General features: G+C 41.6%; 1 protein-coding gene and 1 long non-coding RNA gene across 8 annotated transcripts in view; one reads left to right on the top strand and one right to left on the bottom strand.

Moving 5' to 3' along the window:
* The first annotated feature begins 61 nt into the window (after positions 1 to 61).
* On the top strand, positions 62 to 4,965 carry LOC139797529 (uncharacterized). Its single transcript, XR_011726503.1, has 2 exons — positions 62 to 670; positions 2,994 to 4,965. It is a non-coding gene; the product is annotated as an uncharacterized lncRNA (long non-coding RNA).
* JADE3 (jade family PHD finger 3) overlaps positions 2,596 to 19,006 on the bottom strand; it is a 69,024-nt gene continuing 52,613 nt past the window's right edge. For all 7 annotated transcript variants that reach the window (XM_071746877.1, XM_071746848.1, XM_071746826.1 and 4 more), the window contains 5 exons: positions 17,099 to 17,266; positions 11,693 to 11,809; positions 10,780 to 11,253; positions 7,541 to 7,658; positions 2,596 to 6,068 (listed from right to left, as the gene is read on the bottom strand). In XM_071746877.1, coding sequence (XP_071602978.1) covers positions 5,176 to 6,068; positions 7,541 to 7,658; positions 10,780 to 11,253; positions 11,693 to 11,809; positions 17,099 to 17,266 — 1,770 coding nt within the window. In that variant the 3' untranslated portion in view covers positions 2,596 to 5,175. The remainder of the gene's footprint in view (positions 6,069 to 7,540; positions 7,659 to 10,779; positions 11,254 to 11,692; positions 11,810 to 17,098; positions 17,267 to 19,006) is intronic.

The following is a 19,006-nucleotide window of genomic DNA, read 5'->3' as shown; positions in this document are numbered from 1 at the left end:
TCCTTTACTCACTGCTGTTCTGGTAGGTTTGAAATTCTTCCTCGGGACACTGCACCACTAAAGGGTGGGGCAGCACCTGGGGAGAAAAACAACAGAAAATGGAAAAAATCTCTTGAGGAGATTAAGTCAAAAGAAAACAAAGATATCATTACAGAGCCTACCTGGAGATTGAAAACAATGTCTTAGATAAGGCAGTTTAGGTGAGGCAGATACCCAGCCTGAGGGCTGTCCAGAAAGCAATGGGAAGGCAGGGAGGGTCTGCCCAGCCTGAAACAAGAGTCCCAGAGAAAGGGCAGGGCAAGGTGGATCTAGGCAGTTGTCCCAGCCAAAAGAAGCCTGCTGAAGAAAGATAATGTACTCACAGAGAAATTGATGGGCAAATATCCAAGGGCTGCTTCCCCTCAGTCAATAAAGTAGCCATGCACATGTACCTAAGCTATCTGCAGAGGGGCTAACTTGAGGGACAGAAGCAGGGATGCACATCTGCTATTTTCTAACACCTTTCCCAACTGCTGTGTAACATTTTGTTTCACAAAGCCGCGCTTACAGGCACTTGAATCCGCTTGTGTTGATCGCTCCAGAAGACTCCAGCAGTTGCCCAATGCGCTGATGGGGTTCGGAGGGGAGCCCAGGAACAACGTGCTATTCCAGGATGGTCTCTGCAAGAGGGGTGTGTATGTTGCAGAATTCACCCCGGGAGAGGCAAAAGCCTGTTCAGCCACAAAGCTGGCATAAAGAAGATTCAGATGCAACAGCAGACAGGCATCTCTCACGAAACTGGGACCTAATAGCCTGTGAGTCGTCTTCTTTAAGCAGCAGCATTGGGCACTCCATTGTTTTCTATCTCTGAGCTTCCCCAATATTTTTCCCTTTCATGCCAAGATCCCAGGTTGTGTAAGCAGCTTCCTTCTGCTCATTAATTCACATCAAAAGCTTGTTTTCCCAATAGATGTGTCAATTCCCTGCTGTGCTAAACCTTCACAAGTACCATGATCAGAATGACAGGTTTCATGGGATTATCTTCCCAGCTCACAAAGGCTTTGAATTCTCAGTCCCTCCCAAATATCAGATATTGTGTGCCTAGGCCTAGTCATCAGCAAGGTGCCACTTCAGAATAAAGTGAGTGTTTCAGCCTTGTTTTTAATAGTTACACATTTGTAATTCCTCCTTCTATAGTCTGGGATTCATGGTGGAAAAAAAAACCCAAAAACCCAAACAAACCAAAACATTCTACAAATGACATATGCAACTTAGGAGCTGAGAGCCAAATTCTCTTTGGACATAAATGCTGCAATGATGGTTCTAGGAAACACCCATGCAGATTTTGCTAGAGCTTGTGAGAGCCTGGTCCAGTTACTACCAACAAGTAACCATAGTTAACTTATTTTTAAAGACTCTACAAATAAACAGCAATTTCAAAAATAATGGGGAATACCAAGTTTTCTTTCTTGGCCCTGTCTTTCCCATATCCCAGACACAAGCAGACTGTACTTGCAAAGGAAATGGGAGGCCACCAGTCAGAAAGTCAGAAAAAGGAAGCCTCTTGCTGGAATCTCTTGTGTGAATGCCTTTAGGGAAGAAGAAATCCAGGTCCTGAAAAAAGGCTGAAAATCCACCACTTGCTTCTCCCTACTGCTGTTTTTTCCTCTCTTCTGTATGCACCTTTATTGCACTTTTACTTCCCCCCCCCCCCCCCCCCCCAAACACACCCCAGCTTTCTTTTCAGGTGAGGGACTTGACACTCCATGTCACCCAACTCATCTTCATCTTCATCCTGGCCTGCCTGGGGCCACCTGAGCAGTGCTCCTGCCCATACACTGGGCCACAAGCACACTGGCTGCTCAGCTCAAGGTTCTGCTGCTGAGCCAGGAAGGTCACTGCTGCCACCAGCATGCAGATTGCAAATCCTCAGTCCCTCTTGCATGCAGCCAGCTACCGAGCTAGTCAGAGAAGGAGGGATGCTATCAGCTCAGCTGCATAGCTAACACCTCCTCCTTTCTCTCAATCTTCCTCTTCTTTTTTGCCTTCACCCCTGCTCTGGCACAGGGAGCAGCTCCTCTTTGCCAGCCAAGGATATCACAGCACCGGCCTGTGGGAGCAGGGGGAATTACAGCAGCAGCTGATGCAAAACCCACATAAAACATCGACCCGGGAACTCCCGTGCCCAAATTTCCCCTTGGCACAGGCCAGACAGCAGCTCTCTGTCAAGTATTATTTGTGCCTCTGTGTGAGTGTACAAGAAGAGGAATAAGGCAGAAGGCCCCCCCCCTCTGGCTCCTCCTCTGTAACCAGGGCAAAACAGTCTTAGAAGGCAATAAACAAATTAAAAAGTGAGGCCAGGGCAGCAAATGATCTGTTACATTTGCTGGGATAGGCAGAAAGAAAAGCCCTGCTTTACACAGCAAAATAGTGTTCAGCAACTTCCCTGGGAGGCCAAAGGGGAAAGGTTTTCCTTGACACTTCAACTCGAAGTACTGCCAGCTCTGCAGAAATAATTTACTCCTGATGGACACTGTACCTGTTAGACAGATGAGTTCAACAACCTGGCAGACAGAGGGTAAAGCCCTGAATAAATCACAACGAATGAAAATACTGTTAGCAGTTTCATAATTTAATGAAAAAGTACTTGTAAAAAGGGGACATCTGAAAAAGACCGAGTCCATCTTGGAAAATTGTATATATATATATTTATATATATAAAACAAAATGCAAAAACACCAAAAAAAAAAAAAAAAAAAAAAAAAAAAAAAAAGACAAATAAGGTTAAGAGGTAATACTTCAAACAGTTAGCCACCGAACACACAATAAAAACTAGCAAATGCACTTTGGGGACAATACTTGAGAACTACATAACCAAGGGCTCCTTCATATATCTATTAAAATAATGTAAAAATTAGCAAAACCATTGCTCAGACTGCAAACAACTGAATAACCCCAGAAGAGCAGAAACGCTGAGTTTTGCTGAAGCACCATTTTCCTCCCTTCTGTCACAGGCTTTTGGCCACAAAGTAACGAGAATGCTCTGCTGACCTCCCAGATAACTGTTCCCAATACAAGCCTCATAAAATTTCATGACCAGCAAGAGAGGATCACCAATAAATATCGAAGGAGAACTAAGAGAATCAGAACTGGAATACAAATGAAAGGACATTTGTTTACTTATTCTGAACGGCCCATGGCTTGGAACACAAAGCATTTCCCATTAAAATAAAATATGTGGAAACCTAAAATGCTACAGCATATTTACAAAAAAAGAAATAATTTTGAAGATACAGCTCTAGAAAGATCAATTACACAAATATACAGAAAATCAAGAAGTGAAAAAAAGAAAATTAAGATGCATGAAGCAAAAACAGAGCAGAATTGCCAAGAATTCTTTTTATTTCACTGCTGTAAAGTCCTCCAGCCCCTGACCTGCTAGTCCTGTTGTGAATATGGAGATTTCCAAGTTTAAAATAGATCTAAAAATGTCATTGCCATTTCCCAAGCTAAAAGCAATAAATTAAGAAGATAACAGGTTGTTGTTTGGATTTGCACAATCATCTTCACACTGGGTGGGGAACACCTCTTGTTTCAAGATAATGTGAACCCTCAGCAGAAAGAAGGCCTGTGATGTGTCCAATACAACCTGTAGCCCAATTTCAGCCACTGACTGGTGTGCAGACAGAGGGTGTAGTGTATTTATGAAATGTACAGCATTCCAGAGAAAAACAGTGCAGTGACTTTGCTGATCCAACACAACACCACCTGGAAAACAAGATGTTTCTTTGCATTCAAATGAAAATCCTATCACTGAAACAAACCAAAAAGGATTCCCCGTTCTTTCTCACTTCCTTAGTACTGGCTGAAATTTAATCACTACATAATAACAGATAATTTTTAAGGACATACAAAAAAGTTTTAGTTTGGGAAATAGCAACTGATCCAGAGATTGAAAAGCAGCTTAATAAAATAGTAATTTTTCAGCAATTAAAATAGAACCAACAAACCATATTCCAAATACTGACTGGCTAAAATTTTACAGACCTAGGTGTCTGAAGTAAGGCTCCTGCATCCAATATTCGGGCAACTAGGGTTGAAAATTTCTGCCTGCATAAAATGTTCAGATGGAACTATTTCTAACTCAGCTCATGTTAAAAATACCAGGTATAAACATCTCTGGGTGTGAAATCTCCATTTCAAGAGGAACCTGGCATCACCGGTGATTGCCTAAATTTAAGTGTCAAATAGCATTTTTCTTTGAAGTAGTACATCTACTTTTGTAAACACTATCCACAAAATTAGCCATCTGTACTTGTTAGCTGGGTAAAATATTTACAAGTGCATCCCACAACAAGCAACTATGTACAGAGATTAAAAAAACCGAAGTACTAGAAGTTGCATATTTACAAAATAAGCAAATTATTGTGAAGAGAAACACAACCTTCAGCAAAAGCAGGGAACGGGGGCATGTCTAGAGGTCAGCAATTTTGGCAGCGCCAACGACGCCTGCTTCCACCCTCCACAAGGAGCCTGCAAACACCACTGTGGTTCAAAGCCTCCTGCAGAAGAGGATCATCACTCAGTAGTCACTTTGGGCCTGGTCCAGCAGAGCACACCGGCATGTGCTCGGGAGATCTGAGCACAAATGTTCCCGGAGGAAGGGAGGGGGGGGGGAGGAAAGCAGCAGGACTTTTCACATGCTTAACTTCCTAACACATCCCCAAGTGCATTGCTGGATCAAAGCCACACTGCAGGTGCTGTCAGAGTGCAGTCACAGTGTCTCCCTTTGCAGCCTCTCGCACTGTGTTAGAGCAATGCAAGGACTTTCATACCTCTCAACCACCCCCAAGACTGACACGGCGTGAACACGCTGCCGTGCACCTAAACCCAGGGGGAAGCAGCATCCTGAATTTATGCAAAATTAACTGCTTTGTGCTCTCCCAGATGTTACCTTCTAAATAAAAGACATTGATTTCCACATGACTTTGCAACAGCGCCGTTAACCTTGAGAAGACTGCAAGCCAATTCACAGTTGAGCAAACCTACTCTGGATTTCTCTCCTGTCCCCACATCCCCTTCTGCAACTCCTCCTAACGTAGGTCCTGGGCTGTTTTCTGGAACCTGTTGATGCTGAGCTTTGCACTGGTACACCGGAATATATAAAAGGCTTAGTTACCCCGTGGGGGCTGCTAATCACCTTTGTACCGAACTGTGAGAAATCATATTCTTTTTGTTTCTAGTGTGACAATCTCTTCCGAAGTCCTTAGTGGGGCTTTCTCTCTCTGAGCTACTTCGCCTTAACCTCACTTGCTCTTTGTTTTCATCGCTTTCTGCCTCAGAGTCACTAAGCTCTAGGTCAGGACAGTACCCATCGTTGTCCTGGTATGGAGCACCTTCAAGTGTCTGCTTGCTCCACAAGCGATCTTTTGTTGCAAGTCTTCTCGTGGGCTTTTCACAGCACCGAAGGTCTTCCGTGGTCCTCACCAGACTGTTGGTAGCCTCTTTAAAGGACCGGCTAAAATGTTCTATGGTGGATTTTCTGAAACCGCTCTGGCTGGCCAAGTGAGCCGTGAGCACAGACTCTTGTTCGTAGGGTGTCTGGCTGGAGCTGTCTCTCTGGCTCACGTCTCCAGCCCTGCCCATCAGCCCATTGGACTTGGCTGCCAGCCTCGAGTTCTCCTGCTGCACCCGCCCATTCCCAATGGAAGACTGTCCGTGCAAAGCAGCCTGGAGTGCTAAGGGTTTCCCAGACGACTGGCCCCGGTAAAACTCCGGCATCTGAGTGGGGCCAGAATTCTTCACCTCTCCCCGAGGCTTGCCAATCCCTGCCAGCAACCCGTTACTTCTGCTGTCGTGCTGATACCTGGAGTAAGATTTTGCTTTAATTTCAAACGATTCCTTTGACATCGGCACACTGCGTTTGCTGTAAACAGTGCTGTTATTGTCAGGAGAAAGCGGTCTGTTGCCAGGCTTCAGAGAATTATTTTTGCAATCTCCTAGTGCTGATTTGGGCATTTTTAACTTCAGGGTGATCCTGGGAGGTGGGTAGAACAGTGTGTTCTCTAGTGCACTTGTCAGCGTGTGGCCTACAGCAGAAAGGGAAAGAGAGAGGGAAGAAAAAAAGGCTTTTTTAAAACGAGGGTAATCGTTTTGTTATCTGTAACAAGTTTTACATTCCATTAGAAGATCATTCAGTGCTGAGAGGCATTTGCAAACAATTAGTGTGAAATTATCTTGCTGGGGTAATAAAAACTATTCCAAATTATCCACCATGTCAGAATTTAGGTAAGCATTTTAGCATTTCCATTAAAAACAACAATGTGCCCTTTTTACAGGGCTTTAAGCCAGTGAATTGAACCAGCTTTGAGATATGAGTGAAGTAGTTCCAACAAAGCTATAAAAAAGGTTCCTGTTCAGCATTGGATGCAGAAAAAACAATGTTTCAAACTGAGTTTCAATTTGGACTTAGTTCAAGTCTCTGCTTTGTATTGCAAAATTCTCTACACTTCAAAAGTCTTTTCACCCTCATATATTAGTCTATGATATTAAACACAGCACCATCAAAAGTAGCTATCAAACTATTCTTAATTATCATAAAGAAAGCACTTTGTTTATGAAAATATAAAATAAATTCAGTTGATATTTCTAATGAAACACATTTACAAATAAATAAAGTGCTTTAGGATACTGCTGCTACCACAAAGTACTAACCTGATCTAAACCAGTTTAAAATCAACCAATCATTACTTATGAAACCTATCCATATTTCAGGTGTGGAGAAAAAAACAAAGCACAAAGATTTCACTCTAAATTGGTAATTAAGAACACAATATGTATCTTGAAAGAACAGAAATATCTCGGTTTCACATTGAGAAAGAGATGTCTTCCCTGCTGAAAAACAGAAAAGTAATGGCACTAGAGTGTATACTCTTCCTCTTTCCAAATGTTGTGTTCCTTATTTGAATACAGTTGCTATAAAAAAGAAGGGCAGAGTGGGTTTTGGTACATCAGCATTCCCCACCAGTTACACTTCACTATTAAAATCCAGAGTACTTAAACTCTTATTTGAAGGAAGGAGAGGAACTGCAGATGGCAGGCTAAGAAATGCCTCTCTGCACTGCAAAGCAACACGAAAACAACAGCGATTCCCATCAGTCACTCTCCTCTTTTGCCTGAAGGAAGCAACTTCTAACAGTAAGCAAAAAACCTTCTCAGCTGGGGAACCAAGCAGCAGTGCAGAGCTTGGTGGAACAGCACCAGCAACCAGGGGCAAGGAAGTGAAATTCTAGAGATCACCACCAGCTCGTTTCTGGTATCTGGATGCTGTAGTGGTCAATAACTGATAGACATGATTCAGAAACAGCCACAAAATAAAGACATTTCCAAGTAAATATTTTAAGACATTAAAGCATTCTGTGTATGTTGCTACTTTCATTTACAGAGTACTTGAAGGAAGTTTTTAAAGGCAGATTTTCAATGTTAAAAGCACTAAGCAAAAGCATGCCTTTTAGTTTAAATACAGATAGAATTTGCAAATATTTTACATTTATATGATTACCTGCAGCGATTTCCTGATTAATGAGCTGGACTTGCAAGTTGAAGACCTGTTCATGTACTTTACTGTGAGACAACTTCAGTTTCTCTCTCCTGCTTACCATGTAGCAGAGATTCCTTACCTATGGAGGAACAAAATGAAACTCAATAGGCAACAAGAAAACAAGTCCTAACAGTTAAAAAATATGTGCATCAACAGCAGAATTAAAACAATATTATGTGCAAAATCCCTTGGTAAAGTTCTTGTGATTATCACTGAAGTAACTGTGAATTAAAAAAATACCCTGGATTTCTTTATTTGCTATTTTCTTGAATTCCTTGAGCAATATTCTGCAAGACAAGAGAATATATTTTTCATCCATAGGAACAGTGAATTAATACAAAGTTCTAGTCAAAAGAAAAGTAATTTCTAAGACTTGCTTGTCTGTAACCCTGCTTCCATGATGTTTGATGCTGGGGATTTACTGCAGGCAGTACTGGATTCTTTTAGACCTTACCTGCAAAATGTTTCACAGAATCATTTTTAACAGCCAAACTATGTTTCCCCTAAAATTATTGCAAGATGGAAAGTAACACCTTTAAAAAAAACTACCCAAGAAAGCTGATGTGTTAGGACAAAAATTAACACACAGATGTCCCCTGAAAGAACACTCTAGCTTCTTGTGCATTTAGCAGTTTCTTTTCCAACTTCATTGCACTGACAAGGCAATTGGTTCAACAAGGCCAAGTCCAAAGCTCTGCACCTGGATCAAGCAACTCCCAATATCAGCACAATCTGGGGGATGAAGGGACTGAGAGCAGCCCTGCAGAGGAGGACTTGGGGGCACTGGTGGAGGAAGAATTGGATGTAAGCTGTCAACACGCTTGTGGAGCCCAGGGATCCAATTGCATCCTGGGCTGCATCAAAAGAAGTGTGGCCAGCAGGTACAGGGAGGTGGTTCTGCCCCTCTGCTCTTCTCTGGTGAGACCCCCACCTGGAATATTGTGCTCAGCACAGGAAAGACATGGACCTGGTGGAGCAAGTTTGGAGGAGCCCCACAAAAATGGTAGGAGCTGAAGCACTTCTCCTATAAAGACAGGTTAAGAGAGTTAAGGGTTGTTTAGTCTGGAGAAGAGAAGGCTCCAGGGAGATCTTGTAGCAGCCTGCCAGTACCTGAAAGAGGCCTACAGGAAGGATGGAGAATGACCAAGGCCTGTAGTGACAGGACAAGTGACAATGGTTTTAAGCTGAAAGAGGGCAGATTTAGGCTGTGCATAAGAAAGAAATTCTTGACTGTGAAGGTGGTGAGACACTGGAAGAGGCTGCCCAGGCTGTTCCCTCCCCTGGAAGTGTTCAAGGCTGGGTTGGCTGGGGCTTTGAGCAACCTGGTCTGCTGGGAGGTGTCCCTGTCCATGGCAGAACAGTTCATCTAGACGACCTTTGAAGGTTCTTCCCAACCTAAACTATCTGTGGCTCTATGATTCAGTTCCACATAATTCTACTTCTAAATATATGCCTGAGTTACTAATTGTATTTCCACATAATGTTATGAGAGAAGAGGAGGAAGCACAGAAATTTCTTGATAAACACTTAAAAGAGCTTTCAGAACACAGAAGCTGCATAGGGGATGGTTGAAAGATATTTGCCAAATATGCTTCCCTTAGCACTCAATTCCATCTGTTCAAAACTGGAACCTCTCCCTCTCCAGAAAGGAAATTCCATGATTCCCGATTCTCTATTCATCCCAAGATACAAATGAATAGAAAACTTTGTGGCATAAAGAAGCTCAGAAATTTTGAGACAGACATTTCAAACTATGAATTACCTTCACTCACATTAGGTACATCAACTTCTCCAAATTTTGAAGCCAACTAACCACTTGTAAAACAAAAAGCTCAAAATTATCTCTGGAAAGCAAAAAAAAACCCCCAAAACCCCAACCTTCCACTCTGAGCACAGTATGGACTTTTATTTATTTTTAAAGTAAGGATCCATATCCAAAGTCACCCTCAAAAAGGAGATCTGAGAATGATTATGGCTATATTCAAGACAACAATTACAATGACTAACAAATACCTCAGCTTCAACACTCATCTCTCTGTATTTTCATGTTCACTCTCCAAAACAGTTTTCCTTTTCTTACAACACTATTTTCTGGTTTTCCTTTCCCTTTCCTCTCCAATGTCTGTATAACATTTAACATGTTTACTTTATTTTGTTACCTTTTTTATATTAACTAGTTATCTCTCAGCATTTGGAAACTCCAAGTCATCACTAGCCAACAGAACAACCTAATGGGCAGCCTGAGAGGTAACACATGTGGTTTCTTTCCCCATCAGCTGTCAGAAAAAGGCACTCCTGTGTGCCTTCCTAATAAATCCCTGCTCTGAATTTTGCTGAAGGACTCCATCTTTCCAAACTACCAGCTAGCTGGCAGCCTGTTAAGAGCCCAGCTAGCTACTGATAAAAAGATCTTTCTCCTCCTTCTCAGCAAAGCCCCAAGCAGTGGTAGAGTCCGTGGGTTATTTTCAGACTGCTAACCAATTGTAGCACCTCAGGCAGCTGCATGCAGTGAAAGCATCCAGGTCAAGAGAGTGACAAGTGACACAGCCTGCCCGCTGCTGGGGACCAGCTGACACCAGCATGGGGGCGAGGAAGAGAGACAAGATTCCTAAAATCAGAGGTCTGTCTTAGGAAGCAGTGTGAGTAAAGGCCAACATGATTCTGTGTGTGTGGAGCCAAAAGTCACCATAGAAGTTAACCATCTAGGACTTTGCCTTCAAACTATGAGGGTGAGAACCTACCGCATGTTATTTATTTTTAGAGTTCCCCAAAACCTTAATGCATATTCACCACAGAACACTTAATGCATTACCTATGCAAAGTCATTTTCCAAACCCAGACACAGCCAATACTTACCATTCCATTATAACCATTACAAAACACCTTTTTTAATTACAAATCAAGAGACCCTTCATGCCAAGAGAAAAGATGAAAGATTTTTTTAAGCCTGCCCCATTCCCTTGCTGTTTTTCCCTTGCACTTACATTTGCTTAACAAAAATAACTTTTTTTGTTATTGAATCTGTATTACTAGCAACTACTACAGATTGTTAAAATAAACTTACTCTATTTTTAATATTTACTCAATTTAAATTTAAATTAAGTAGTCAATTAGCAAATGTATCTATTGTGCATCTTACCATATATAAAGAAATAACCTCTAAGCAAGTTACCAAGCACTTTTATCAGGTAAATTCTTACCCTCTCTAGGTCCTGCCTCAAATGCATGAACATTCTCATGCGTGTATGAATGCTATCTTCTTTTGGCTGCACCAAGCCATTTTCTTCATCCTCCTTGGGAGGAAACAATGGTTTGTTAAAGTTACTTTTTCGCTTTAGTTTCCAGTAATTGTAGATGAAGTCTACAGCAAGTTTAGGGAGGCCCAGTTCTGCTGCAACATCCTCCACTTTAACTAGAGAGTAAAATTCTTCCTCTAGTTCTCGGAGTTTCTGGGCTCGCAAACTGGTTTTTTCGCTTTCTGTTTGCTTCTGGTCTGACACGCTTTTGGGGTGTTCATCAACATCAGGCAGTGAATTCTGTTTGTTCTTGCTGTGCTTTAGACAGTATGACTTGAATTTGACCTCATCCCCATCATCCAGGATAGTCTTCATCTCTAAGCTATGCTCAAAGGCACAGGTGACGTGAAAGGCAGTGATGCAGCTTTTCACGGAGCACTGCAGACAAAATAAAACCGAAGAACTCAATCATCAACAGTTGCAACAACCCAGAAAAAAAGGACAGAATTATCTTAATTACTTGGAAGTCCATCCCTACAAAAACATATTTCCTAAGTGCTCTTAAAAATAGAGCACTAAGACTTTGTTTGGTCTACTAGAAGTTGGTATCACCCAATTTAGTATTTGTGAAGTGTTCAACAGAAGGACCCTTCTATCCACCTCTGGTGCAGACAGTAACAGTCCTTACACATCTCAGCCTTATTCAAAAGCAGGCAACTCAGACTAACTTCTACATCTTTGTGTTAGCAAACTCATTTGATAGCAAACAGCTATGAAGAAACACGCATTTACCCAATAGTTATCTGCATTGTAAAGAATCTCTGAACACAGGATGAACAAGATGTAAAACAAAAACAGCCCCAGGACAAGTACATACCTGAATGCAAGCACCAGTTTTCAGTTTGCATAAACTACACACTAGAGCCCATCGACTTGGTGGAATGTGAGACACCTTTGTGATTGGCTCCATCCTTTCTGGGCAAGCAATACTAACCTAACAAACACACACAAAAAAAAAAACCAGCATGGAAAACAATTATCAAGGCAATAAAAACAAGCTCTCCATCAATACCAGAAGAAGAAATACGACCACACATTTATCTCACTTCAATATCTCCGTGTGTTAGTACTTCTCAGCAAGGAGCCCTGAAAGATCCCTGGTAAAAAACAGTATTGTAGAATGTTACTAATTTAACCTGGTGGCTACAAGTTGCAATCCTTCAAAACATTTGAGGCATATACAGCATGCCTTGCTAGGAACCAATTCAGACACTGCAGTTAATGATACTTAAGCTCATATCCTTTTGATTCTGTTTTGGGTTTGTTTTGTTCTGTTTTGTTTTTTTTTTCTATGCTACTTTAACAGGTCTAACTTAAGAAGTACCACCGTAAGAGCTACTCAGAACAAAACAGGGACACTTACTAATACTTACCTGAAAAGTTCCTACTTTAAGATCCACAGATCTAGCTACTTCTGCCAGCTCACAATCTGGGGCAAAATCAGTTGGCTGCCTGGGAAAGCCTTGCTTCCCAGCTCTGCCTCCCCACTGAGCTATCCCAGTGTTTCTAACAGACTTTACTAACTACAGATTACTAGGAAGAAAGAAAAAAAATCAGATAAGCATAGGATACCTTTTCCTACTCTCTGTTATACTAATTTTCATGTATCCCTTTTTCTCACCTACCTGTTGTCCATACTGGGAGTCAAGGTAATTGACTCCTCAGTAATTTGGACACCAAAACAGACATCCATTATCTCTGCAGGCACACCTGAACCACTCTGGCAGACAGGATTTAAGCAAAAGCAGAATCAAAAAGTTGGCCAGCTCTGAATGATCAACATGTAGAAACTGTGCCAGTTTGAGAAAGCCACATGGCAGAAGATTTCAGCGAGATAAGTCTCTCTGAAAGCTTGGATTTTGATGCTTACACAGCACTTTTTGAATTTAGTAGTTGTGTGCTTTGGAGGGCTACCTGCCTGAAGCAGAAATACAATGCTGGTTCTAGCTAGGAAGATCTCTACACTTTCTACAATCAATTCATATGAAAGAAGCAGATCTGTATTTCCAGTGGTGGGATTGGGGCCTCTTCTGAAAGGGGTGATATATCTAAGAATGCAAAGAAAGGAGTTTCCTAGGTCATGCTCTGTGGCATTCTGAGGGCAGAATAAGACTGTTTCCTGAAGAAATCAGTTAAAGCTGAGATTTGATCATTTTAAAAAATTTTTGTTCCCTTGGAAAACTTTAAGAGCATTATGCTACAATAATTGTCATAGATTACCTCCATAATAACACTCTCCTAATGAAATACAGGTGATATGAATTAGTTTAACATGTGGTCATTAAACCACTGACTTTCAAAGAATCAGTAGACTAAGCTGAATTTTCTCATTTCCCTTTTGGGGTACATCAACAGTCACAACGCACACATTCATATTTTAAAAAGAGGATCAGCAGTTCATGAGTTAATGACATAAACTGATGGAAATAAGATTTATGTTTGTTAGAGCACTTCACCCTCTGATCCCACAGCTGCAAGCCACATCTTCTGGAATATGCTGAGGTCAACAAGCTGCACAGCCTTTCCAAAAGTCTTCATTAGAAACACAGTGAGATGCTACAGAGAGGGTCCAAGTTTTGACAGACAAGAAGGAAAATAGTGAGGAGCATGTGACACTTTCCTCAGGTAGAGATGACGAACAATTTATCTGTTGCAGCCTTCCTATAAATTGGTGGGAAAGTGACAAAGCTGTCCCTGAATCACTTGAATGGTTCCACAGAACCATGTCCAGCACTCTTAAACATCAAATACAGCTTTTTTCTTCCAAAATGAAAGAACCTTTCATCAACCTAGTTTTACCGTGCTCAAAACAGAGCTGGTTACTAGTTGCACAGGTATTTCCAAAACAATACTGTACAAAGATTCACTGAAATTTTCATCCTAGTTTCCACTACTAAGAGGTAAGACTGCCTTTGGGAGTTAAATTAACTTGTCAGGTTGTCAAAAAGAAACAGAATCTTCAGTGAATTTTACTGGAGAGTGAGCAATACCAGTTTTCCACCATGCTTCGTAGCAGGAGCTGGGAATTGACAGAGACCTTCCCCTTGTCCCACTCTGCCCCTTTTAATGCTCTGTCTGCTCCCTCACCCCGAGGGGACTCATAAGGTCAGGAAACATTTACCATTTAAAACACTGTCCATTTATCTTGTAATTCAGCCTGTTACTATTGCCCCACTTTGTAAAAGCACAGAGAGGTGCTCACAGTGTCAGGTGCAGTTTATTTACACTGGCCCCACACTGCCTGCACGTTTCTGGTATTCAAAGAGAGGAATCAATGCAAAGCCTGTTTGAACTTTGCTGTTCATGAGGGATCCAGACAGTGGAGAGGCCAACTTTTTCATTCCCCAAAACCTCCCATCCCAAGACAGAAATGATTCAACTGCCATAGCATATAGCTATTTTCTCTGTTATTTCTTCACATTACAGAATCACAGAATTACCTTGTTTGGAAAAAACTATTTAGGATCACTGAGTCCAACCATAACCTTTCACTGACAAGACCTTAACCAAGCCATATCCCCAAGCACTGTATCTATATAACCCTGAATACCTCCAGAGATGGTGACTACACCACTGCCCTAGGCAGCCTGTTCCAATGTCTGATAACCCTTTCAGTGAAGAAATTCTTCCTAACATCTAATCTAAAACTCCCCTGGTGTAACTTGATCCTAACACTTGTAGCTTCATTTAACAGACCAATTTCCACCTCTTTACAACCTCCTTTCAGGCAGTTGTAGAGAGTGATATACTCTCCCCTCAGCCTCCACTTCTCCCAGCTAAACCCCAGCTCCTTCAGCCCCTTCTCTTAAGACTTGTGCTCCATTGTATCAGGCTACATTTGGCTGCTGTATTAAAGAGTGGAAGAGAGCGAAGAAAATCAGCTGCTGAAGCCTCTTCTCTGCTACTGTTATGCACAGGAACTGCCATCTAGATTGTCACCCTGCTGTCCTCTGCTCCCCTGCTAACCTGCCACCAGCAGCTACATGAATGCACAATGATCTGCACTGGTGGCTGAGAGGGGCAGCCCAGTGGCTGGAGCACAGTCACTCACAACAGCAACAGTGACAGTCAATTTCACACCCTCTTCAGCTGTAGCAAGGAAAAATAACTTTCTGCTTCAGCTATCACCACACTGATTAAGGGAGAACATAACTGAAATGGGCTAAAGCAGTGAAGGACCTTAAAATTCAAAACACAATGTAAGTTTTCTGTCTCAGTTCCCTTTTTTTTTTTAATTAATTAGTGCCTTTTAATAAAACATGGAAGAGACTACACATTTACACTAGAAGACAAGAAAGGCAGAATAATAAAAGAATATAAACTGACAGTGAGTCCACTTTGGAAAGCAAAAACCTTCAAACATCCCAACCAGTCAAGTGAGGGTCATAAAAGCCTTTTGACTGTGATAGCTCACAAGGAAGGGATGGAAGAAAAAACATTTTAAGATGGTGCTGAATGAGTTAATGAGGGAAAACACCTGATGCAATTGCCTGCAACAATGCTAGCCTGTACTTGATGACTCATGAACTCCCTCTCCTACAACTTTTTACCACAAAGCACAGACAGAAGTGCTTAAGCCCCACTCCTCTCTTTGTTCTGCCTGCTCCATTTTGGGGAGCAGAAAAAGACGTATATATGGGAATACATATTCTCCCCTAAAGTATCCACCCCCAGGTATTTTAACTGTGGGCCTTCCCTGTCCACTGCAGCATGCAAGGCCACACTGATGTTTCCAGATGGGAATTGCTCTGCCATTTTAGCATTTTCTGGCTTCTCCAGTGACTGAGTTGTTTTACAAGTCACAATGAAGGAGACCGAGGAAGAGAATGTGTCCAAGAGGCATTTCACACCCCTACTGGCAGGCGTCACCTTCTCTCCATGGCTGACACACTTGGCACTGGTGTGGAGGGGAGAAGGTTCCCAAGGCCCAGGGTGACAGTCTGGGCTGCTGGGAGAAGCCAGATTCAAGTTATCCCTTCTAGGTGCTCCCCTGCTTCCCTCCCTCAGCCAGAGGGACGTGGGAAGGCAGGCCCCTTCACCTCTGCTTCCCAAACCTGCTGGTTCCTCTTCATTATGAAGGCAACCAACTGCAGAAAGGACCTCTTAGGAAAACCAGTCTGCTCACATTTAGGAGAGGTTCCAGCCAATACACTTCATAAGTACAGGAAAAGTCAGGAATTTTGTTGTTGTTGTTAATTTTAAAATAAATCTTTTTCTCAACTCTTCTCTCCTTAAACATGGAAGAGATGTCAGGAACTGCAATCAGTCCTGAAAGAGAAAGTGCAACTGCAAAGATTATCTCCTTGAAAAGCAGATCTATACCTGAGACAGCTGGGAATTACACAATGCATCTGGTTGCTCTGTTAAAAAGATATCCAGAATCTTAACATCATCTTCAAACATGAGGCCTGGCCACACTTGGGAGCAGAAGGTTCAGAAAATAAGGCATCCACCCCCCCGATGTCACAGTGCTGGCACATCTGGCTACTGCCTCACATTAAACCATCTACTGTAATAGATCTGTGGATCTTACCAGAAAGGAAACAGACTATTGAAAGTACAAAATTAAACATAAACCCCACCTATACACAAGTGAATATTCCAATTTACAGAATTATACTGTGATGCTAAACTTGATTCAAAATGGATGAAGAAGCATAAAGCTTTGTTATGCAACTCACTTTATGTACATGAGGATATAGCAAAAAAGCCTTTGCTTATAAGATATAAGCAAAGATATAAATAAGAAGATTCACCTCCCCACTGGTCAGAAAAAGCCTAACAAATCTTAGAATAAATCCTATACAAATGAGGCATTGAGGTTAATAAAAAAAAGACAAAGGAAAAAAAAAAGTGAGAGTAGATGTATTCACACAAATTATACACCTAACTGAGCTGACATATTCATCAGAAGAGAAATAATAAGGCTGCAGTTTTACAGAGAACACTAGAAACCTTTCTAGCAGGTCACTCAGATATCGTAACACCACCATGAAGCAACTGGTGACTGCAGAGTACATGGAAGGGACAATGGGATTGATTAATGAAACATAAGCTGTACCCTCTCACAGTCCTCACAGACTGTGCAGACTCATCAGAATAAAGACAGATACCGAGTCCACCAGATACCTTAAATCATCAGAACATAGAAAGGAAGAGAAGGGAACGAAAGCAGCATGACAGAGAGGAGTCTAGAAAAAGAGAGGCAGAAATCAGGTTTTACCTCTGGAATCCAGAGAGCACAGCTCACATGTGCCCACTTGGTCCCTGTCCTTGTAGCTTTCATGGCACCTCCTCTTTTGGGACACAGGAGGCACTGAGGATGTATTCCCAGAACACAGGTGCGACACAGCCAGCTCCCTTCAGGTACTTTCAGAATTCCATAGCATGCCTTGGAAGAAAACAGGTATTGAATTGAGATCACTGCAGTATGATTTCACACACAAGCATTACTGCTCATACAGAGCTAAGCTTTCAAACTGCAAAGGCACAACGTGCCTTCACTTGTTCCTTCTCCAACTCTAGTACCTTAAAACAAGTCACACGATCAAAGAGATAAACAGCCTCTAAACCAAACTCTTTTTATGCTGCTTTCTTTTTAAAATGTGTGCTAGTATTATCTGTTTATAGTGTAAAACATATCCATTGTGACTGCACACCACCATGGGTGTCAAGAACCTTCCTACTTGTTTTCAGTGACTTTTAAACTTCTGAAGCTAAAAAAAAAAAAAGTGACATTTCTTTAATTTAGCTTCTTCATCTAATCCTTTTTAAAATCACAGTTTCCTACCACTAATAACTTTATACTTGAGCATAATTGTAATTAGATGTGAAAGAATATGAGCTGTTTGACTGAAGACTTTTTCCTGCAACAATAAATTATCTTTGTGGTTACAGTTCTGTGAATTGCTACTTTAAATATTTATAGGATATTGCAACAAAAATTGTGGCACATACTGAAATAATGTGCTGCGTTTTATGCCTATTTCCTACATACTGAACTTAGCCCCTAAGAAAATTAGAAATTTTTAAAGTTTTGCTAGGTTTAGGAATTAAAAACAACAAGAAAAAAGAAAAGAAACCTCTTCTTTCTGATTCAGATTTCTAGAAGTTCTTAATGGCTAACTACACGTGTCTAGATATATCTGCTCTATGTACACAGAGATTTATTAAAGCTAACTGTATCCAAAATCACCAGGTGCTTCCAAGGTCTAATTCCACTCAACTGCTCCAAATAAAAGCTTTATCAAAAAGGTGGTTTTCACCATTCCTAACATCAACTCTGGAAACAGTAACTTTGGAAGAACAGGATCATTAGCTGTAAACCTGTCTCCCAGATTCAAAGCCAGTGTAAAGTTCCCACACTTGCCTTCCCAGACTTCTGATTATAGGATCTCAGTATTTAATATGAAGAGTTATCATTAAACACTGCACATTCATGTCAGCCCTGTAGAGAGGATGACTTTGTTGAATTAAACCCTGCATTATGGAAACTCAAAGACTGACTAACCTAAATGCTATTTCGATGTGTCAACTGCTCTAAAAACCCAACAGGGGGAGCTGTAATCTTAAAATTTTGCAAGGTTTTTGTTTGGGCCCCCCCTACCCCTTATGTGGCACATTCCTACCACCATTCTATTACTAAAGCAGAAGTGGCATTACACCTAAGATCACATTTAGGAGGCTGGAAATAGACTGAAGCTCTTTACTATTTTCTAATTTAATCCAAATTATGAGTGGAAGTGGTCTAGACAATTAAACCAGTGATTTCACACAGTGAGTTTGAGCCAGCAGAAGAAGGAACCGTGAAGGATGAACCTCTCTCACTTCTCACCCCCACCCTATCCCCAAACTGTGTGATGACAAACAGACCTGAGGCCACTAAAAAAAAAGTCAATTACTTTTTTTGTGGTTGCTGTTGTTAGGATTAGCTCTACCCCACACTCCCCAGCTTCTTTCAGGCAGATCTGCCATGGGGGAGCATCAGAAGCATGGAGGCAGCAGGCCATCAGCAGGCAACCACAAGCCTCCAACTGCAAATTCATCATTACTTTTGAAGAGGCACAAGGAGGGGCTGAAGCAGGTGGCCCAGCTGCTGGCTGTATTCCTGTCACTGACCATGTCACTGGCA

Source organism: Heliangelus exortis, chromosome 1, assembly GCF_036169615.1.
Source record: "Heliangelus exortis chromosome 1, bHelExo1.hap1, whole genome shotgun sequence".
Lineage (NCBI taxonomy): Eukaryota > Metazoa > Chordata > Aves > Apodiformes > Trochilidae > Heliangelus > Heliangelus exortis.
This window is presented reverse-complemented; position numbering and strand designations above follow the sequence as displayed.